Source organism: Narcine bancroftii, chromosome 12, assembly GCF_036971445.1.
Source record: "Narcine bancroftii isolate sNarBan1 chromosome 12, sNarBan1.hap1, whole genome shotgun sequence".
Classification (NCBI taxonomy): domain Eukaryota; kingdom Metazoa; phylum Chordata; class Chondrichthyes; order Torpediniformes; family Narcinidae; genus Narcine; species Narcine bancroftii.
In genome coordinates, this window is record NC_091480.1 from 56,071,748 (window position 1) to 56,090,583 (window position 18,836).

The 18,836-nt window shown below is 47.9% G+C and overlaps 1 protein-coding gene across 8 annotated transcripts in view; it reads left to right on the forward strand.

The window, feature by feature from the left end:
• LOC138747045 (ceramide synthase 6-like) overlaps positions 1 to 18,836 on the forward strand; it is a 113,174-nt gene that overhangs the window by 883 nt on the left and 93,455 nt on the right. For 5 of the 8 annotated variants that reach the window (XR_011347280.1, XR_011347279.1, XM_069905927.1 and 2 more), the window contains exon 2: positions 9,963 to 10,068. Coding sequence is in view for 4 of the 8 variants with exons in the window: in XM_069905927.1 (XP_069762028.1) it covers positions 9,963 to 10,068 (106 nt within the window). In the remaining 4 variants the exon portion in view is untranslated. Of the gene's footprint in view, positions 1 to 9,962; positions 10,069 to 10,935; positions 11,013 to 18,836 lie in introns of those variants that run through there. The other 3 variants (XM_069905929.1, XM_069905932.1, XM_069905928.1) reach the window with 3 other exon arrangements.

Consider the following 18,836-nt stretch of genomic DNA (forward strand, 5'->3'; position numbering starts at 1 on the left):
TTCCTGACTTCTGGGTTCAGGTGCCTGAACAAGTAAAAGTAAGTCAGTGATTCATTGATTATCCAGGAATCTGATGGCAGCGGGGAAGAAGCTGTCCTTGTGCTGTTGAGTGCTCCTTAGGCTCCTGTACTTTTTCAGAGTGAAGAGGACATGGCCTGGGTGGTGGGGGTCTTTGAGGATGGAGGCTTTTTTAAAAAAGACACCATCTCGTGTAGATGTCTTGGGAGCTTTTATCCAACTAATATTTGGTGTCAGAGAAAGGCCTGAAGTTGTGTGACCAGTAAATTCATCTCTGTGACCCCAAACTGGGAAATCTATTGGAATCCTTTTAAACGCAGGTCAAACAATGTACTTTGTGTAACAAAGATAATACATAACCAACATTTTGGTCTTGAGCCCTTTATCAAGGTATTGTGGCAGCACGCCATGAGGCAGGAGAACCTGAGGCATGTCACGCACGTGGCGGGGCAGCTAGCCAAAATGGCACCATCGGGGGTTTCTTTCTGACCTCAGCAGCAGGCTTAGAAACCCACGCTCTGCGGTCCACGTGATGCCCTGGCGGCATCGGGGCCCACGGCGCGGTTCTCAGCCAGGTCCAGACTAGGAGCATAAGACTAGCCAGGCAGACCTCAATAAATCAGTTTTGCTCACTGAACTCAACCCATTTGATTGTGGAGTTATTCAGTAAGCAGAGTACCCGTCACTACATTGGTGGCCCCGACAGGTTCAAACGCCTTTGAACCCGATATGAACGACTCTTCGATCAACGCTATAGCCATCAAGGTTCCTGACTTCTGGCTTCAGGAGCCTGAGACCTGGTTCAGCAACGCAGAGGCTCAGTTTCATCTCTGCCAGATTTCATCAGATACGATCAAGTTTTATCATGCGCTCGCCACCTTGGATCAGACCACCGCCAAATGAGTGCTGCACCTCATTCAGCACCCTCTCACCCATCAAGCGGGTGCTCACCGGCTCCCTCGGCCTCGTGCTTCATCTTGACGCCTTGGGAGACAGAACTCCAATCGCGTTGATGGATGAGATGCTAGTGCTCAGATTGCAGGACACCAACTGCATCTTCCTTGACCATATGCCCGAAGACATCTGGCCGTTACTGTCCCAGGAGAGCTTTGATGACCCCAGGAATGTCGCTCAAAAAGCTCAGGAGCTATGGCTTGAATGATTCCCGGAGGGCTCAGCAGTCCACTGGTTACGAGTCCTGGGCATGACTACGCCAAGCCTTCCTCTAGCATTGCGGAGGAACACTCAGCCCCTGCAGGGGCCTCAGAGCACAGCCAGAAGCAAGCCATCCACTTCAGGCCTGTGCTTCTTCCACCAGCACTGGGGAGCTGAGGCCAGGAAGTGCAGTCAGTGGCTGGCCAAGAACACAGCCTTCTCTACATGCGAGATGCAATCAACGGCCGATGCTTCCTCGTTGACACCGGGGCCCAGATCAGCGCCATCTTGGCCACAGCCATCGAGTCCCAGATCCAGCCTCGAGGACCTCCACTCCGTGCAGCCAATTTGACGGAGATCGGAACATATGGTAACAAGACTGTCCACTTCCAGCTCGGCCAGCGGATGTTCTCGTGGATGTTCACCGTTTCGTCCATCCAAACTTCCATTCTGGGTGTTGACTTCCTCCTCGCCCACGGGCTCCTGGTTGACCCCCGATGGAGGTGACTTGTCAATTCCCGTACCTTCCAATCCGTTCGCCTCAATGCCTCCCGCACAGAGCAGCTGCAGATGGCCACTGTCAGCACACCCAAGGACGAGTTTCCGTCCCTCCGCAGTTCTCCGCTGCCTCACCACGCCATGGGGTGTTTCATCATATCCCCACCCAAGGCATGCCGGCTTCCGCCGGATAAGCTCCAGATAGTGAAAGAGGAGACGCTCCGACAGTCCTTGGGCCTCGCTGTTCCACCTGGACCTGAAAGCTTCTGGTGACTGGCGCCCCTGCAAAGATTATCGACGGCTTAACGATGCGACAGTACCTGACCGTTACCCGATCCCTCACATTCAGGACTTTACGGCCAACCTGCATGGCACGAGGGTGTTCTCCAAGGATGGCCTGGTGCATGGGATTCATCAAATCCCGGTGCACCCCGAGGACATACCCAAAACGGCCATCATCACCCCCTTTGGCTTGTTCGAATTTCTACAAATGCCTTTCGGGCTCAAGAACACAGCCCAGACGTTTCAGGGCCTCATGGATATGGTGGTCAGGGATTTGAACTTTGTGTTCATTTATCTGGACGATGTTCTTGTCACCATCAGAGACCGGGCACAACATAAGTCTCACCTGCGCACCCTCTTCCTGACTGGCCGACTTCAGCCTAACGATCAACCCGACCAAATGCCAGTTCGGGAAAGAGTACATGCAATTCCTGGGCCTTACCATCACAGCCAAAGGAGCTACACCAGCTGCTATGAAGGTCGCCACAATCAGGGCGTTCCCGTGCCCGGACAACTTCAAGAGGCTACAAGAGTTCACGGGTGTGGTCAACTTCTATAACCAATTTATTCCAGGCGCTGCACGCATCATTGCAGCCGCTCTTTGCCCTCATCGCGATCAAGGACAAGACACTCGCCTAGTCTCCAGAGGCCAACAGGGCATTCAAAGCCATGAAAGGCACCCTCGCGAAGGCTACCTGCTCGTCCACCCTTGCACCAACCTTCATACGGCGCTCTCCGTCGATGCCTCTGCCACCGCCATCGGTGCTGTCCTGGAGCAGCAGGTTAACGGACAGTGGAAACCACTGGCATTCTTCAGCCGACTTCTTAGTCCGCCAGAGCGCAAATATAGTGCTTTCGACCGTGAATTGCTGGGCATGTACCTCGCGGTGCGTCATTTTCGCTATTTCTTGGAGGGGAAGCCTTTCACCATTTTTACTGACCACAAACCCCTCACTCAGGCACTCGCTATGGCTAGAGATCCCTGGTCCCCCATCAACAGCATCATCTGTCCTTTGTGTCGGTGTTCACTGACATTCAGCGCAAGGCGGGGAAAGACAACGTGGTCGCTGACGCGCTCTCCCGACAGGCCATTTGCTCGCTGACACCTGGCTTAGACTACGACCAGCTTGCCTGGGACCAGAAGTCCGATGAAGAGACGTAGACCTTCGGGACTGCCATCACGGGCCTGCAGTTCCAGGACCTCCCGATTTCCCCCTCGGTGTCGATACCGTCCTGTGCGACATCTTCATGGGCACCCCGCGACCAGTGATTCCTCAGCAGTGGTGCAGGCAAGTCTTCCACCATATCCACTACCTTTCCCACCCTTCCATCACGTCCACGGTTCGTATCGTGGCAGAACGCTTCATCTGGCATGGGCTTTGAAAACAGATTGCAGATTGGGCCAGGACCTGCTCCCATTGCCAACTTTCCAAGGTACACAAGCACACCAGAGTCCCCGTGCAGGATTTTGAACGCGTCCGAGAACAGTTCAGCCACATACATGTGGACGTTGTCGGCCCCTTACCTGTTTCCCAAGGTAACCGTTATCTTTTCACGGTGGTAGACTGCACCATTCGCTGGCCTGAGGTGGTTCCAATGCCAGATGCCTCCACGGACTCCTGCTCCTGAGCACTTGGGTACTCCTGGGCATCCGGTTGGGTTGCCTGGTTCGGCATCCCGACCCACCTCACCAGTGACCGAGGTGCACAGTTCACCTCCGCGCTCTAGGCATAGCTCGTCAACAGGCTGAGAATTGAGCTGCATCACACAACGGCCTATCACAGGCCAATGGACTGGTCGAGCGATTGCACCGCCACCTTAAATCGGCACTTATGGCCCACCTCACCGGCCCCGACTGGGTGGATGAGCTGCCTTGAGTACTCCTGGGCATCCGCTTAACACCCAAAGAAGACCTGCAGGCGTCATCGGCCGAGCTGGTCTATGGTGCACCGCTAGCCCTGCCCGGTGAGTTTATCACTGCACCTCACACCCCTCAACAGTCACCGCATAGTTTACTTCCCCACCTCCGGGCCCAGTTGGACTCCTTCACACCCCCTCCACCTCCCAGACATGGCACACGGGCCTCCTACGTCCCCAAGCGAGCTGTATTCCGCAGAATATGTTTTTATCAGGCGAGGACCGTCCACGGCATCCCTTCAAAGACTGTACAAAGGGCCGTACAGAGTCATCCAGCATTCAGGATCCACCTTCACACTGGACATCGGTGGTAAGAGGGAACTGTTTAGTGTGGACAGATTAAAGCTAGCACACCTCGACCCAAACGAGCCAGTGGTTGTGGCTCAGCCCAAGAAGCCAGGCCGCCCGGCAAAGAAGGACATTGTTGCTGGTTCTGGGCAGGGCTGTGTGACGGGACACCATGAAGCATGCAAACTGGATTTGCATGTCACACACACGGTGGGGCAGCTGGCCAAAATGGCACCATCGGGGGTTTCTTCCCGATCTTGGCACCAGGGATAGAGCCCCATGTGATGCCCTGGCAGCATCAGGGCCCATGGTGCGGCTCTCAGCCAGGTTCGGGCTGGGAGCATAAGACCAGACAGGCAGACCTCCATAAATCAGTTTTGCTCACTGAACTCAACCCGTTTGGTGGTGGAGTTATTCAGTAAGCAGTAAATGTTTGGGTTAAGGACAGTACACAATGGAGTATCTTCAGCATTTTCTCATTTTACGTAGTGGGGTTTCGATTGGACTGCAGTTTTCTTGGTGCTGCTTTTTGAATGTTATGATAGTTTGTAAGTTCTCAATTGAAGCTGCAATGTTCTACTGTTGCTACAGTACCCTATTAATTCCTTGCATGATTTTGTGCCTGTATGTGTACTTGGTGTGAGAAATGTTGTTCCTGCTGTTTCTTGCATAAGAACATAAATAGGAGCAGAAGTAGGCCTGTCTTGGGCAGTCCCAGTCTCTAGTTTTACAAGGAGAGTGGTGTGAAAACCTTCTTCCACAGATGGGGCAGATGCAAGCTGACAGTGAGGGTAGATGGTTATTCTGAAGGGTGCTATGCTCAAGAAGGGGCTTATTTCTCTCAATACCAACTTAAAAGGCTCCTTCTCCACTTCGATTGGACTTGGCCCCAGAGAGGCCCAAAAATTTATCGGGGGTTGGGGGGGTGGGGAACGACGACAGGTGTTTGGTACGCTGTGATTACCACTAAATGTGCAGTCTGTTTTTCTTTTTTTTTTGGTTATCAAATGCAGTCTCCAAAAGGCTTTGGTTTTTGCATGTTTGCAAGTTGAAGGTTGATTGGGAAGAGTGCATGTACAGGTTTCTGAAAAGCCAAAAACTATAGTTACTGGAAACCTGAACTTTAAACCAGAAATACTCAGTAAGCCAGGCATCTGTAGAGAGAAAACAGTGAATGTTTGGGTTAAGGACAGTACACAAGGACTGGTCTGATGGAAGGTCATTGAGCTGAAATGTCAATTCTATTTTGCAAAATGCACAATGGTGTATCTTCAGCATTTTCTCATTTAACGTAGTGGTGTTTCGATTGGACTGCAGTTTTCTTGGTGCTGCTTTTTGAATGTTGTGATAGTTTGTAAGTTCTCAATTGAAGCTGCAATGTTCTATTGTTTTTGAACCCACCTGATTTCATTTGCTGACTGTTTTAAACTGATTGTATTCGTATCCATCTGAGTTGGTGGCTCATTGAGCAGGTGAAGTTCCCTGTTGTGCGATTGAGCCATGGGGTGGTGGAAGACGAGATTTGAGTTCTGCTCTTTTACCAACTGATCGAGGCAAGAGGAAAGATTTTGGAAATGGTTACCAACTTCTGATCTCCTTTTCCCAGCACCAATGTTGTGAGGATTTCCAGGGTTAAATTAACAGAGGGTCCCATGGATAAAAAGAATACTGGACAAAAACTTTCTTCAAAAGGTTTGCTTTGTAAAAAAAAATTGGGGATTATGATAGACAACTTCAAGCTGAACACATGATTTGGGCGGCATGGTTAGCGTAGCAATTAGCACAATGCTGTTACAGCACCAGGGTTTGAATCCTGTGCTATCTGTCAGGAGTTTGTATGTTCTCCTTGTGTCTGCATGGGTTTACTTCGGGTGCTCTGGTTTCCTCCGGGTGCTCTGGTTTCCTCCCACCATTCAAAACTTACAGGAGTTGCAGGTCAATTTGGTGTAATTGGACGGCATGGGCCCTGTAACTATGCTGTATGTCTCAATTAAATTTTAGATTTGCTGTATCCATAGGAGGTTGGAGAAATACAAATGAACTTTTATTGTATTTACCATGTTTAATTGCATCATGATACTGACACATTGTGTTAATTTAACTGACCTAAAAATGTTTGCCGTTGATTTTCGTTTGTATTCAGCATCTGATGCCTCTTGTGTCAGTGGCCAACAATAGTCAGCCAGCATTGATGGATTCCAGTTGCCTTGATACTACTTTTCCATGGTCACCATGTCCTGATGAAACCTTTCACCGTGTCCATCACTGGTGGCACCAAGATCAGAATCAGGATTTAGTGTCATGTGTGACAAAATATAGATAGGTTTTTGGGAGATAAACTGGGACAGGGTTTTTAGTGTAGGTCACATACAAACACTTTTAAACAGATCTTATTTAAAATACTAGAGCTCTGCTAATGCTAGACATATCGGCCCCAGAACCTTTGCAGAAGCGCCCAAGAGATTTCACTAATGGATTGTTGTTTACAAAAAGGCAACCTATGAAAGAACTTGTTGGAGCTGCGTTCTGTCTGGAGTGGAACTTGCTGTTCAAGGAGGATCATGTGGTTTTGCAAGCAGAGAGAGTCAAACAGGTTTTACTCTGAGGGAGAGGAAAATTTCACACACACACAGATCAGTTTTACAGTCAACAGCAGCAAGTGAGACTGGAACAGGGCAAGCTGGTGGAAAGCCCCATTTGGAAGATGGGTTGTAAGTACTTCGTTCAGCCTGGTCAAAGCCCTTGTAGTTCATGCTGGAGGAGAGGACTGGCTGCACCAATGAATTGGTAGAATTGAGGGTCTGCTGTGCAAACTGTTTTGACCAGAGGTGGAAATGTAATTGAAAACTATGCTAAATAAAGAAATGCATGAGGTGTTATCTCAACAGGTCACTGGGCAAGAGGTAAAATGCTCTGCTAGATTTGCCACTGGCAGTTTTGTGTTGTTCAGCATGGACCTCCATGAATAGTCTTTTGTCATTGCTCTAAGTACCTTCAAGAATTGTGCTGTGCTGTCATGAGCTTGTCTCTTCTAATTATGGACAAAGGAAGTATTTTTTGGTCTGTGAATTCAAAGTTCTCAAGTTATTTTTGTGGCTTCTGCTTTACATGTTAGTGAAAATAATTAAAGCCTCTGTTTGTAAGTATGGGAACCATGTCATGGGAAAAGAACCTTTTCCTCATTTTAAAGTGTCGTACTAGCTTCGTGAAAATTTAATGCCACTGAAACCTCTGAACTGGAAAAATAAGGAGCTCGTATTGGGCATAAGTCTGCCCTCTGCTGGACGTAATGACACCCATGTCATGATGTCACCCTTCCGTATATAACCCTGTGTGTCAGTAGCCATGTTGGTCTAATAGAAGTAAAGGATGAGAAAGCATCATGTCTCCGAGTCTTAGTTGTGTGAGTGCTTACACAACAGTGGCAACGAGGAACAAAACGAACCCTACACATACTCCATGCATCAACTGTGAGAAGGAAAACAACAGAAGAAAGGTAGAAAACAGCTACCTAACAACACCAACAAATTCCCACCAAAGGTTTTTGGCTTTAAATACTTTTATCTAATATCTCTCATTGTTTTGTGCATTGATAAGCAACATGGGTAAATGTGAATAAAGCTGCAGTTTGCTATTTCTGTTCCCTTACTTTTTTTCTTTTGAGGTGGTTGTCCCTGGGTGATTTTGTGCTGGGGATTGGATTCTGACTGGCCAAAAGATTTTTCCCAGCAATCCTGTATCTGACAGTCCAGACTGTAGCAATGACACACTAGAACTGCAATTTATTTCAAGTCCAAAGTCTCTCCAGTATGGGAAAATCAACCTATATTCTTTATAGCAGAAGCTTTTAGCTGTTCTTCCCCCATACTCCATCTTAGCCAGTTTAGCTGGGAAATACAATAGGCTGCAAATTTGGGGGGGGGGGTGGGGGCAAAATGTGTTGGGTTTAAAGCATTTTGGGATGTTGATCCATCAGCTGATTAGTAGTAGTCCAAAGATTAGTACAGTGTATTTGCAATTAAGGAGTATGATCTGTACATAATTGTATGCACTGTGACATTTAAATGCATGTGAAAGTATTTTAAAAATGATAATTTAAATTGGAATAGACTATAATAAAGGTAATTGCACGTGTTTTCAAATTTCTTTTTAAGCATTGGAGACTATGTAGTTTGGATAGGAATGCATCTTGTAATACAAAATTTTTATCAGATGGTGAACTTTTTATTTGGAGTACAGTGTCTTGAAAATGGCTTATGACCAGGAAAATTAACCATGCACATAAATACTCCTGCAAAGCTGATCTTTGTCCTCCAGTAGATGAAACCTATTTACCACACAACTGAAACTGGCGTTTATAATTTCAGCAAAGCTGCCTTGTGTAGCATGTGCGAACCTGTGCTTTTTCTGTGGGAAATTGTTCTTCAGATTCTGACATTGGCTTATCACAGCAATCTCTGCTTTGTTTAGACAGCTGGTTTTTTTTAAAAGCAGAAATTTTGCTCTCAGCTGTTTTTTTACCTTGGCAATGAGTCACGGAGGAGTGATTGAATTTGATTTGGCGGACAATAATGTCTTCAGTAATATAGGAAATTTAGTAATGCCCCTTCATTAATGTCTCACTGATGTAGCTGTTTTATTGGATGGCATTATTTTTTTGTCCTTGCCTGGCACACGTGTGTTGCAGCAAAAGTCGCAACAAATTTTGAATTGTTCCTGATTCCAGTGTGCCAAGATAACAGATTAATTTGAAATGGTAGTAGAAGACCAGGGGGAACAATAATTTTCAGCTGCACAGGCCACTAATGCAAGGCCCAAAAATGAAGCGGATTTTCTGTTATTTTGATCTATAGTCAATTAATGGAAAAGCAAAGTGATAATTGATTTTGTATAAGGTCTCCCTTTGGACTGCAGCTGAACATTAAATTAGAGAGTATATAAATGCATTTGGTGAAGGAGCAGAATAAATGCAAAAATAATGGATTATAATTATGGCAAAGTTGGTGCTTTGTATTGTCATTGAGCAAGTTGTATGCTGACCTTTAAGAGGCCCCTGCTCAGTAAAATATTAATGGATGGTTTGTGGCATTAACAATGGTTTGAACAAAATGGAGTTTAAGGGGAGGAAAGAAACTCCTTCAGTGAATAGAATGTTAGTCACCATTCCCTTTGCCTTTTAAAAGGGAATGGAGTAGTTGAAGCAGATTGTGGGTTTTTTTAAAAAAAAGTAAATCCTCATTGAATTTTTAAAGCACGAAATTGATTCTTTGCTGTTATGAAATTCCTTTTTTGATTCCTTCTGCTTTTGGTAATTTGGAAAGTGCTGAAAGCGTATTTAAGATTGGACTGGACACCTAGCAAAGAAAAAAACCTGGATCAGACTTGAGATAAAATCCGGCACTGTCTTTAATGAGTTTGTACGTTCTCCCATGATGTGCATGGGTTTTCCCTGGGTGCTCCAGTTCCCAACCCCCCATCCTCTAAAAGTGTATGGGATTGGTAGGTTAATTGAATGGCATAGGTTTTTGTGGTCAGAATCCACTTCTACCATGTTTTAAGACCAAAATAAAAGCTTTATTTTGTGATTTGCACTTTTGTTGTGGAGGGGTGGGATGATAACTTCCAGGAGTTTCTTTTCCAGTGGTGAGAATGTGATAGAGGTAAACACTAAAAGTTTGTTTTCTTTGCCTTTCTCTCCTTTGTTCTCAAATGTTATTCACCACATTTGACCTAATATTGAATTCTGGAAGTTGCTGAAGAATTGGCAAAATGTGTAAACCACCATGTACATTTTATTCAAACAGGTTTATTGCCAAACCATGTGCCTTGAGCCTTCGAATCCAAGCAAATGGACCACGCAGAGCACAGCCTAATGCTATTCTAGAGAAAGTCTTTACATCAATTACAAAGGTGAGTGCTGTTGCCATGAGATTGGAAGTTGATGTTATTACATTTTAAATATTTGTCTACTGTTTCACCCTCCTTTCTTCCCTTGCTCACATTCCAACTTTGCTGATAGAGTAATGATCAATTCCCTGATATCTGCCAATCACTTTTTTGACCTTCCGAGAAGCTCAGAATTGCTTGGATGCAGAGTGCAGTTGATTGGTTTCATGTATGATGACTCAAATAGGACAGTAAGGATATAGTATCTCTTCAATAAAGAAAACTTGTAATTTCCTGTTTTTCTTTTGACTTTGATAAAAGCTAGTTTTTCCTTTCAAATTCAGAAATTTACTCAATTAAGACAGAGTAACTGAAATTGGCCTTGAATTGACCTTGTTTCCCGCTATTAGACTGTAACCTGAAAGATGGAAGGCATTGCATTGTGCATCAGGTTCCTGTCTTGCAGTAAGATCCAGTGTTGGAATTACATTTTTTTTCATGGTTTAAAAGCCTTGGTTGTACATTTTGGATTGTTTCCTCTGGTGTGCCAGAGGCTGAGGGGATACTGACTGAACTTTATAGAATTGACATATGTAGATGAAGTTGATAATCAGTCTTTATCCCAGGGAGGAAATGTCAAATATTAAATGGTATAGATTTAAGCTGGGGGGGGGGGGGGGGGTTTAAAATGGGGAGTCTTTTTAATTTTAAATTTGGACATACAGCACATTATAGACTATTTTGGCCCATGTGTCTGCCACCCAATTTACACTCCATTAACCTACACCTCTAGTACGTTTTTGAAGGTTGGAAGGAAACTGGAACCCACAGGGAAAATCCACGCAGACACAGGGAGAACATACAAATTCCTTACAGACAGCTTGGGATTCGAACCCTGGTCCTGATCGCTGGCACTATAAAGGCATTGCACTAACTGCTACACCAACCGTGCTTCCCAAATGTGTGAGGTATGGTTTGTTTTTAAAAGAGTGGTAGAACACCTCGTATTCTGTCTGCACCTTCCAACCAGATGGCATGAACAGAGACTTCTCTGGTTTCTGTTTGCATTCCCACCTTCTGCCCCCCCCCCCCAATCTTGTGTCTCCTTTCCTCTACTCTGTCTTGTTTCCCTTTTTCCTCTCTTTTTTTACAGAGCCAAAAACAACCCCCCCTTCCCCTGACCACTTCTCACCTTTCCTCTCCCATCCATATCCAATTAACACATTTTGTCTGTTGGTTAACCCTGCCCATTCTTCCTTTCTCCCCAGACTTTTAATTCAAACACCTGTCTGCTTTTCACTCATACTTTGAAGAAGGGCTCAGGCCCGAAACGTTAGCAATATATCTTTATCTCCTATGAATGCTGCAACAACTCAGCATTTACTGTGTGTTTTTACTACAGTCACAGTGTCTGCAGGCTTTAATGTTTCTAGCTTGGTGCACACTGCCAGGCAAATGGTGGAAGCCGATAAAATAGCAATGTTTAAGATGCATTTTAACAGACACATTAACAGGCAGGGAATGGAGAAGTGTAGACCACATTCAGACAGATGGGATTATGTCTGGCATAGACATTGTAGGCAATAGAGCCTGTTCTGGAGTGTTGTATACCATGGAAACTTAAGTCTCTCAAAATGTTATGTTAAATGTACCTGTTAAGCTGTGAGTAGCCGGAGGCCAGATTTTGAGGGGATATGAACTGCATCCAGCCTGCGGGCTCTATCAAACATCCCAGGGCCAAATGGTTACTGTATTTCATGCCTATAGCACACACACAAAAGAGTCTGGAAAAACAACCAACTGAAAAACCTCACAAAGATAAGCGTATACAGAGCCGTTGTCATACCCACACTCCTGTTCGGCTCCGAATCATGGGTCCTCTACCGGCATCACCTACGGCTCCTAGAACGCTTCCACCAACGTTGTCTCCACTCCATCCTCAACATTCATTGGAGCGCTTTCATCCCTAACGTCGAAGTACTCGAGATGGCAGAGGTCGACAGCATCGAGTCCACGCTGCTGAAGATCCAACTGCGCTGGGTGGGTCACGTCTCCAGAATGGAGGACCATCGCCTTCCCAAGATCGTGTTATATGGCGAGCTCTCCACTGGCCACCGTGACAGAGGTGCACCAAAGAAAAGGTACAAGGACTGCCTAAAGAAATCTCTTGGTGCCTGCCACATTGACCACCGCCAGTGGGCTGATATCGCCTCAAACCATGCATCTTGGCGCCTCACAGTTTGGCGGGCAGCAACCTCCTTTGAAGAAGACCGCAGAGCCCACCTCACTGACAAAAGGCAAAGGAGGAAAAACCCAACACCCAACCCCAACCAACCAATTTTCCCCTGCAACCGCTGCAACCGTGTCTGCCTGTCCCGCATCGGACTTGTCAGCCACAAACGAGCCTGCAGCTGACGTGGACTTTTACCCCCTCCATAAATCTTCGTCCGCCAAGCCAAAGAAGAATATAGTGACATTCCAAGATCTATGTAGCCTTGCACAGTTAACCTACATCATGTGGGTTGCACTACTTCTAGAGTGTATTTACAGAGGTGTGAGGAACTGGAGAAAGGAAATTATATCTAACAAAAGCACTAATGTCAGGCCTTTGATTCCTGGGAGAATAATCCCAAAAGTAGGGACAGTGAGAAGTTGATGCTGCTGGAAGGACAGAAATTGTCATCTGCTTTGGTTGTTCATTGGGGTAAAGATGTCGAGATGTTTTCTGTTTCCAGTTGTAGTTCTTCTCAACCTTTTTGTTTCCACTCACATACCATATGGTAACTGTTGTTACACAAATGCAGCAGCCAAATTAGTGAAGTCATGGATTTTTTTTTTCAAAACAATTTTGTTCACATTATATATATGTACGTTGTGCCTTTTTTTAAAGTCATGATTATCTTAATTTTTGTGGATCTTGTGTAGTGTTGATTGGAAGGTCATGTCTCTGAGGATAAAAGAAGCTTCTTTTCAGCTGCTGCCCACGTGACCTCTTGTACCTACTTGACCAGGGTGATTTGTGCCTCTCCTTGACATTTCAGGGACCTGCATAAAGGGCAGCATCCTTGACAATCCAATGCAGTCGTAGCCCTGTGCAAAAATAAAGGGTAGAATAAGGTTATTCAGTCAATTGTCTGTACTGGTAGAATTAGCCGATGGTGCAGTTTGATTTTACATAAAACAACTGGATGAAATAGCCTGCTATGTGGGTGCATTTTGATTGAAGCTTTTCATTGGCTGATTCTGTGTTCAGGAGACTTGAAATGACATTTTAAATTTGGTGTGGGTTCCAAAGAATGCTTAAGAACATAAGAAATAGGAGCAGGAGTCGGCCATCAGGCCCGTCGAGCCTGCTCCACCATTAAATAAGATCATGGCTTGATGGGCTCATCTCCACCTAGCTGCCTTTTCCCCATATCCCTTCATTCCCTTACTATGTAAAAAAATAAAAAATCTTGTCCTAAATCTACTCCCCAGAATCTTGAGGTTACGTCCCCTAGTTCTGGTCTCCCCCACCAATGGAAACAACTTGCCTATATCTATCTTATCTATGTCTTTCATAATTTTGTTTCTTCAAGATCTTTTGTCATTCTTCTAAATTCCAGTGAGTACAGTCCCAGACAACTTGATCTCTTCTCATAGGCTAACCCCCTCATCTCTGGAATCAACCTAATGAACCTCCTCTAAAGCCAGTACATCCTTCCTCAGAACTGCACGTAGTTCTCCAGATACAGCTTCACAAGTACCTTATACAGTTGCAGCATAACCTCCCTGCTCCTGAACTCAATCCCTCTCACGACGAAGGCCAACATTCCATTTAAGTCATTTACACAAGAGACTGTTGTAAGTGTGATGGTTTGGATAGAGACATGATTCTCTGTCAAACCTGGAACAGGCTAAATGATAGGAAATGGGAGTCTGTTCGTAGGTATTAGCAGCTGAAGGGAATGTGACTGACTGAATGGCAAGGAATTGGGCTTGAGAATTCTCTATTTGGTCTCTGAAACTGGATTTGAACACTTCTTTATGCTTGGAGGGTAGATCTGCAGATGGAGGACAATTGATGCCAAGAAGGTGGTAAATGACTGGCATGTTAGCATAGTGTAGAGGTTAGCGTGATGCTGTTACAGAACCAATGACCTAGGTCGTTGGAATGAGCCAGAAGGACCTGTTGGCATGAGCCAGAAGGACCTGTTGGCATGAGCCAGAAGGACCTGTTGGCATGAGCCAGAAGGACCTGTTGGCATGAGCCAGAAGGACCTGTTGGCATGAGCCAGAAGGACCTGTTGGCATGAGCCAGAAGGACCTGTTGGCATGAGCCAGAAGGACCTGTTGGCATGAGCCAGAAGGACCTGTTGGCATGAGCCAGAAGGACCTGTTGGCATGCGCCAGAAGGACCTGTTGGCATGCGCCAGAAGGACCTGTTGGCATGCGCCAGAAGGACCTGTTGGCATGCGCCAGAAGGACCTGTTGGCATGCGCCAGAAGGACCTGTTGGCATGCGCCAGAAGGACCTGTTGGCATGAGCCAGAAGGACCTGTTGGCATGAGCCAGAAGGACCTGTTGGCATGAGCCAGAAGGACCTGTTGGCATGAGCCAGAAGGACCTGTTGGCATGAGCCAGAAGGACCTGTTGGCATGAGCCAGAAGGACCTGTTGGCATGAGCCAGAAGGACCTGTTGGCATGAGCCAGAAGGACCTGTTGGCATGAGCCAGAAGGACCTGTTGGCATGAGCCAGAAGGACCTGTTGGCATGAGCCAGAAGGACCTGTTGGCATGAGCCAGAAGGACCTGTTGGCATGAGCCAGAAGGACCTGTTGGCATGAGCCAGAAGGACCTGTTGGCATGAGCCAGAAGGACCTGTTGGCATGAGCCAGAAGGACCTGTTGGCATGAGCCAGAAGGACCTGTTGGCATGAGCCAGAAGGACCTGTTGGCATGAGCCAGAAGGACCTGTTGGCATGAGCCAGAAGGACCTGTTGGCATGAGCCAGAAGGACCTGTTGGCATGAGCCAGAAGGACCTGTTGGCATGAGCCAGAAGGACCTGTTGGCATGAGCCAGAAGGACCTGTTGGCATGAGCCAGAAGGACCTGTTGGCATGAGCCAGAAGGACCTGTTGGCATGAGCCAGAAGGACCTGTTGGCATGAGCCAGAAGGACCTGTTGGCATGAGCCAGAAGGACCTGTTGGCATGCGCCAGAAGGACCTGTTGGCATGCGCCAGAAGGACCTGTTGGCATGCGCCAGAAGGACCTGTTGGCATGCGCCAGAAGGACCTGTTGGCATGCGCCAGAAGGACCTGTTGGCATGCGCCAGAAGGACCTGTTGGCATGCGCCAGAAGGACCTGTTGGCATGCGCCAGAAGGACCTGTTGGCATGCGCCAGAAGGACCTGTTGGCATGCGCCAGAAGGACCTGTTGGCATGCGCCAGAAGGACCTGTTGGCATGCGCCAGAAGGACCTGTTGGCATGCGCCAGAAGGACCTGTTGGCATGCGCCAGAAGGACCTGTTGGCATGCGCCAGAAGGACCTGTTGGCATGCGCCAGAAGGACCTGTTGGCATGCGCCAGAAGGACCTGTTGGCATGAGCCAGAAGGACCTGTTGGCATGCGCCAGAAGGACCTGTTGGCATGAGCCAGAAGGACCTGTTGGCATGAGCCAGAAGGACCTGTTGGCATGAGCCAGAAGGACCTGTTGGCATGAGCCAGAAGGACCTGTTGGCATGAGCCAGAAGGACCTGTTGGCATGAGCCAGAAGGACCTGTTGGCATGAGCCAGAAGGACCTGTTGGCATGAGCCAGAAGGACCTGTTGGCATGAGCCAGAAGGACCTGTTGGCATGAGCCAGAAGGACCTGTTGGCATGAGCCAGGAGGACCTGTTGGCATGAGCCAGGAGGACCTGTTGGCATGAGCCAGGAGGACCTGTTGGCATGAGCCAGGAGGACCTGTTGGCATGAGCCAGGAGGACCTGTTGGCATGAGCCAGGAGGACCTGTTGGCATGAGCCAGGAGGACCTGTTGGCATGAGCCAGGAGGACCTGTTGGCATGAGCCAGGAGGACCTGTTGGCATGAGCCAGAAGGACCTGTTGGCATGAGCCAGAAGGACCTGTTGGCATGAGCCAGAAGGACCTGTTGGCATGAGCCAGAAGGACCTGTTGGCATGAGCCAGAAGGACCTGTTGGCATGAGCCAGAAGGACCTGTTGGCATGAGCCAGAAGGACCTGTTGGCATGAGCCAGAAGGACCTGTTGGCATGAGCCAGAAGGACCTGTTGGCATGAGCCAGAAGGACCTGTTGGCATGAGCCAGAAGGACCTGTTGGCATGAGCCAGAAGGACCTGTTGGCATGAGCCAGAAGGACCTGTTGGCATGAGCCAGAAGGACCTGTTGGCATGAGCCAGAAGGACCTGTTGGCATGAGCCAGAAGGACCTGTTGGCATGAGCCAGAAGGACCTGTTGGCATGAGCCAGAAGGACCTGTTGGCATGAGCCAGAAGGACCTGTTGGCATGAGCCAGAAGGACCTGTTGGCATGAGCCAGAAGGACCTGTTGGCATGAGCCAGAAGGACCTGTTGGCATGAGCCAGAAGGACCTGTTGGCATGAGCCAGAAGGACCTGTTGGCATGAGCCAGAAGGACCTGTTGGCATGAGCCAGAAGGACCTGTTGGCATGAGCCAGAAGGACCTGTTGGCATGAGCCAGAAGGACCTGTTGGCATGAGCCAGAAGGACCTGTTGGCATGAGCCAGAAGGACCTGTTGGCATGAGCCAGAAGGACCTGTTGGCATGAGCCAGAAGGACCTGTTGGCATGAGCCAGAAGGACCTGTTGGCATGAGCCAGAAGGACCTGTTGGCATGAGCCAGAAGGACCTGTTGGCATGAGCCAGAAGGACCTGTTGGCATGAGCCAGAAGGACCTGTTGGCATGAGCCAGAAGGACCTGTTGGCATGAGCCAGAAGGACCTGTTGGCATGAGCCAGAAGGACCTGTTGGCATGAGCCAGAAGGACCTGTTGGCATGAGCCAGAAGGACCTGTTGGCATGAGCCAGAAGGACCTGTTGGCATGAGCCAGAAGGACCTGTTGGCATGAGCCAGAAGGACCTGTTGGCATGAGCCAGAAGGACCTGTTGGCATGAGCCAGAAGGACCTGTTGGCATGAGCCAGAAGGACCTGTTGGCATGAGCCAGAAGGACCTGTTGGCATGAGCCAGAAGGACCTGTTGGCATGAGCCAGAAGGACCTGTTGGCATGAGCCAGAAGGACCTGTTGGCATGAGCCAGAAGGACCTGTTGGCATGAGCCAGAAGGACCTGTTGGCGTGAGCCAGAAGGACCTGTTGGCGTGAGCCAGAAGGACCTGTTGGCGTGAGCCAGAAGGACCTGTTGGCGTGAGCCAGAAGGACCTGTTGGCGTGAGCCAGAAGGACCTGTTGGCGTGAGCCAGAAGGACCTGTTGGCGTGAGCCAGAAGGACCTGTTGGCGTGAGCCAGAAGGACCTGTTGGCGTGAGCCAGAAGGACCTGTTGGCGTGAGCCAGAAGGACCTGTTGGCGTGAGCCAGAAGGACCTGTTGGCGTGAGCCAGAAGGACCTGTTGGCGTGAGCCAGAAGGACCTGTTGGCGTGAGCCAGAAGGACCTGTTGGCATGCGCCAGAAGGACCTGTTGGCATGCGCCAGAAGGACCTGTTGGCATGCGCCAGAAGGACCTGTTGGCATGCGCCAGAAGGACCTGTTGGCATGCTGTATATGTAAATCAGTGGTTCTCACCCTTTTTCTTTCCACTCGCATCCCACCTTAAGCAATCCCTTACTAATCACAGAGCACCTATGGCATAGGGATTACTTAAAGTGGGATGTAAGTGGAAAGAAAAAGGTTGAGAAACACTGATATAAATTAATGTCAATGGGAGATCAGACTTGGCACTATAAGCTGCAAACTGACTGGAGTAAATGGTTTGTTTATTTGAGTAAAGGTGTGGTTGAAGTGGTTAAGGGATTTTGGATTGGCATGCAATGTGTGCAGTGGCTATGAAACTTCATCAATTAAACATAGCAATGCAAACAGTATAGTGAAGCTAACCATCTCGAGCAGTGACTGGGTAAGAGGGTACATTGTGAAATGCAAATTAGGATTAGTCCTAGAAAAAGCAGTTGAGGTGAAAAAATAACAGAAGATAAAGGTATGGCCTTCTACATTGGAGAGACTGGAGGCAAAGTGGGAGATTGCTTTGCTGAGTGCCTTCTCTCTGTCTGCATCTGTGACGGGGATCTCCTAGTGGCCAACTATTTCAATTCCGAGCCCCACTCCTGCGCTGACATGCCTATCCGTGGCCTTGTTTGTTATTAAAACCGAGAAGCAACAGCTAATTTTCCATCTGGGTACTCTCCAATTAGGTGGCACTAACGTTGACTTCTCCGGTTTCTGCTTGCCTACTCCCTGTTCTCCCTCTCTTCCCTTCCCTCTCTCTCCTTTCCTCCAGCTCTCCAACCCCTTCTCTCTCCACTCACAGAGCCATCCCTTTGCTGCTGTGCCTTCCCTCCCTTCTCCACCTATTACCTACTGCCTGTGGGACTGTGCTTCTCTCCCTGCCTCTTTCCCCACACTCACCACCATTTTGTTAGGGCACCTGCCTACATTTTACTCATACCTTGATGAAGGGGTCAAGCCTGAAAAATTGATGTATCTTTACTATTATAAAGTACACTTTGACCTGCTGAGTTTCTCCAGCATTGTGTTTTTATATGATGTGTAGGGAATGGTTGGGTGCAGTGGTGAGGAGTGTTAATAAAAATGTGTCCCCTTTTCCAGATG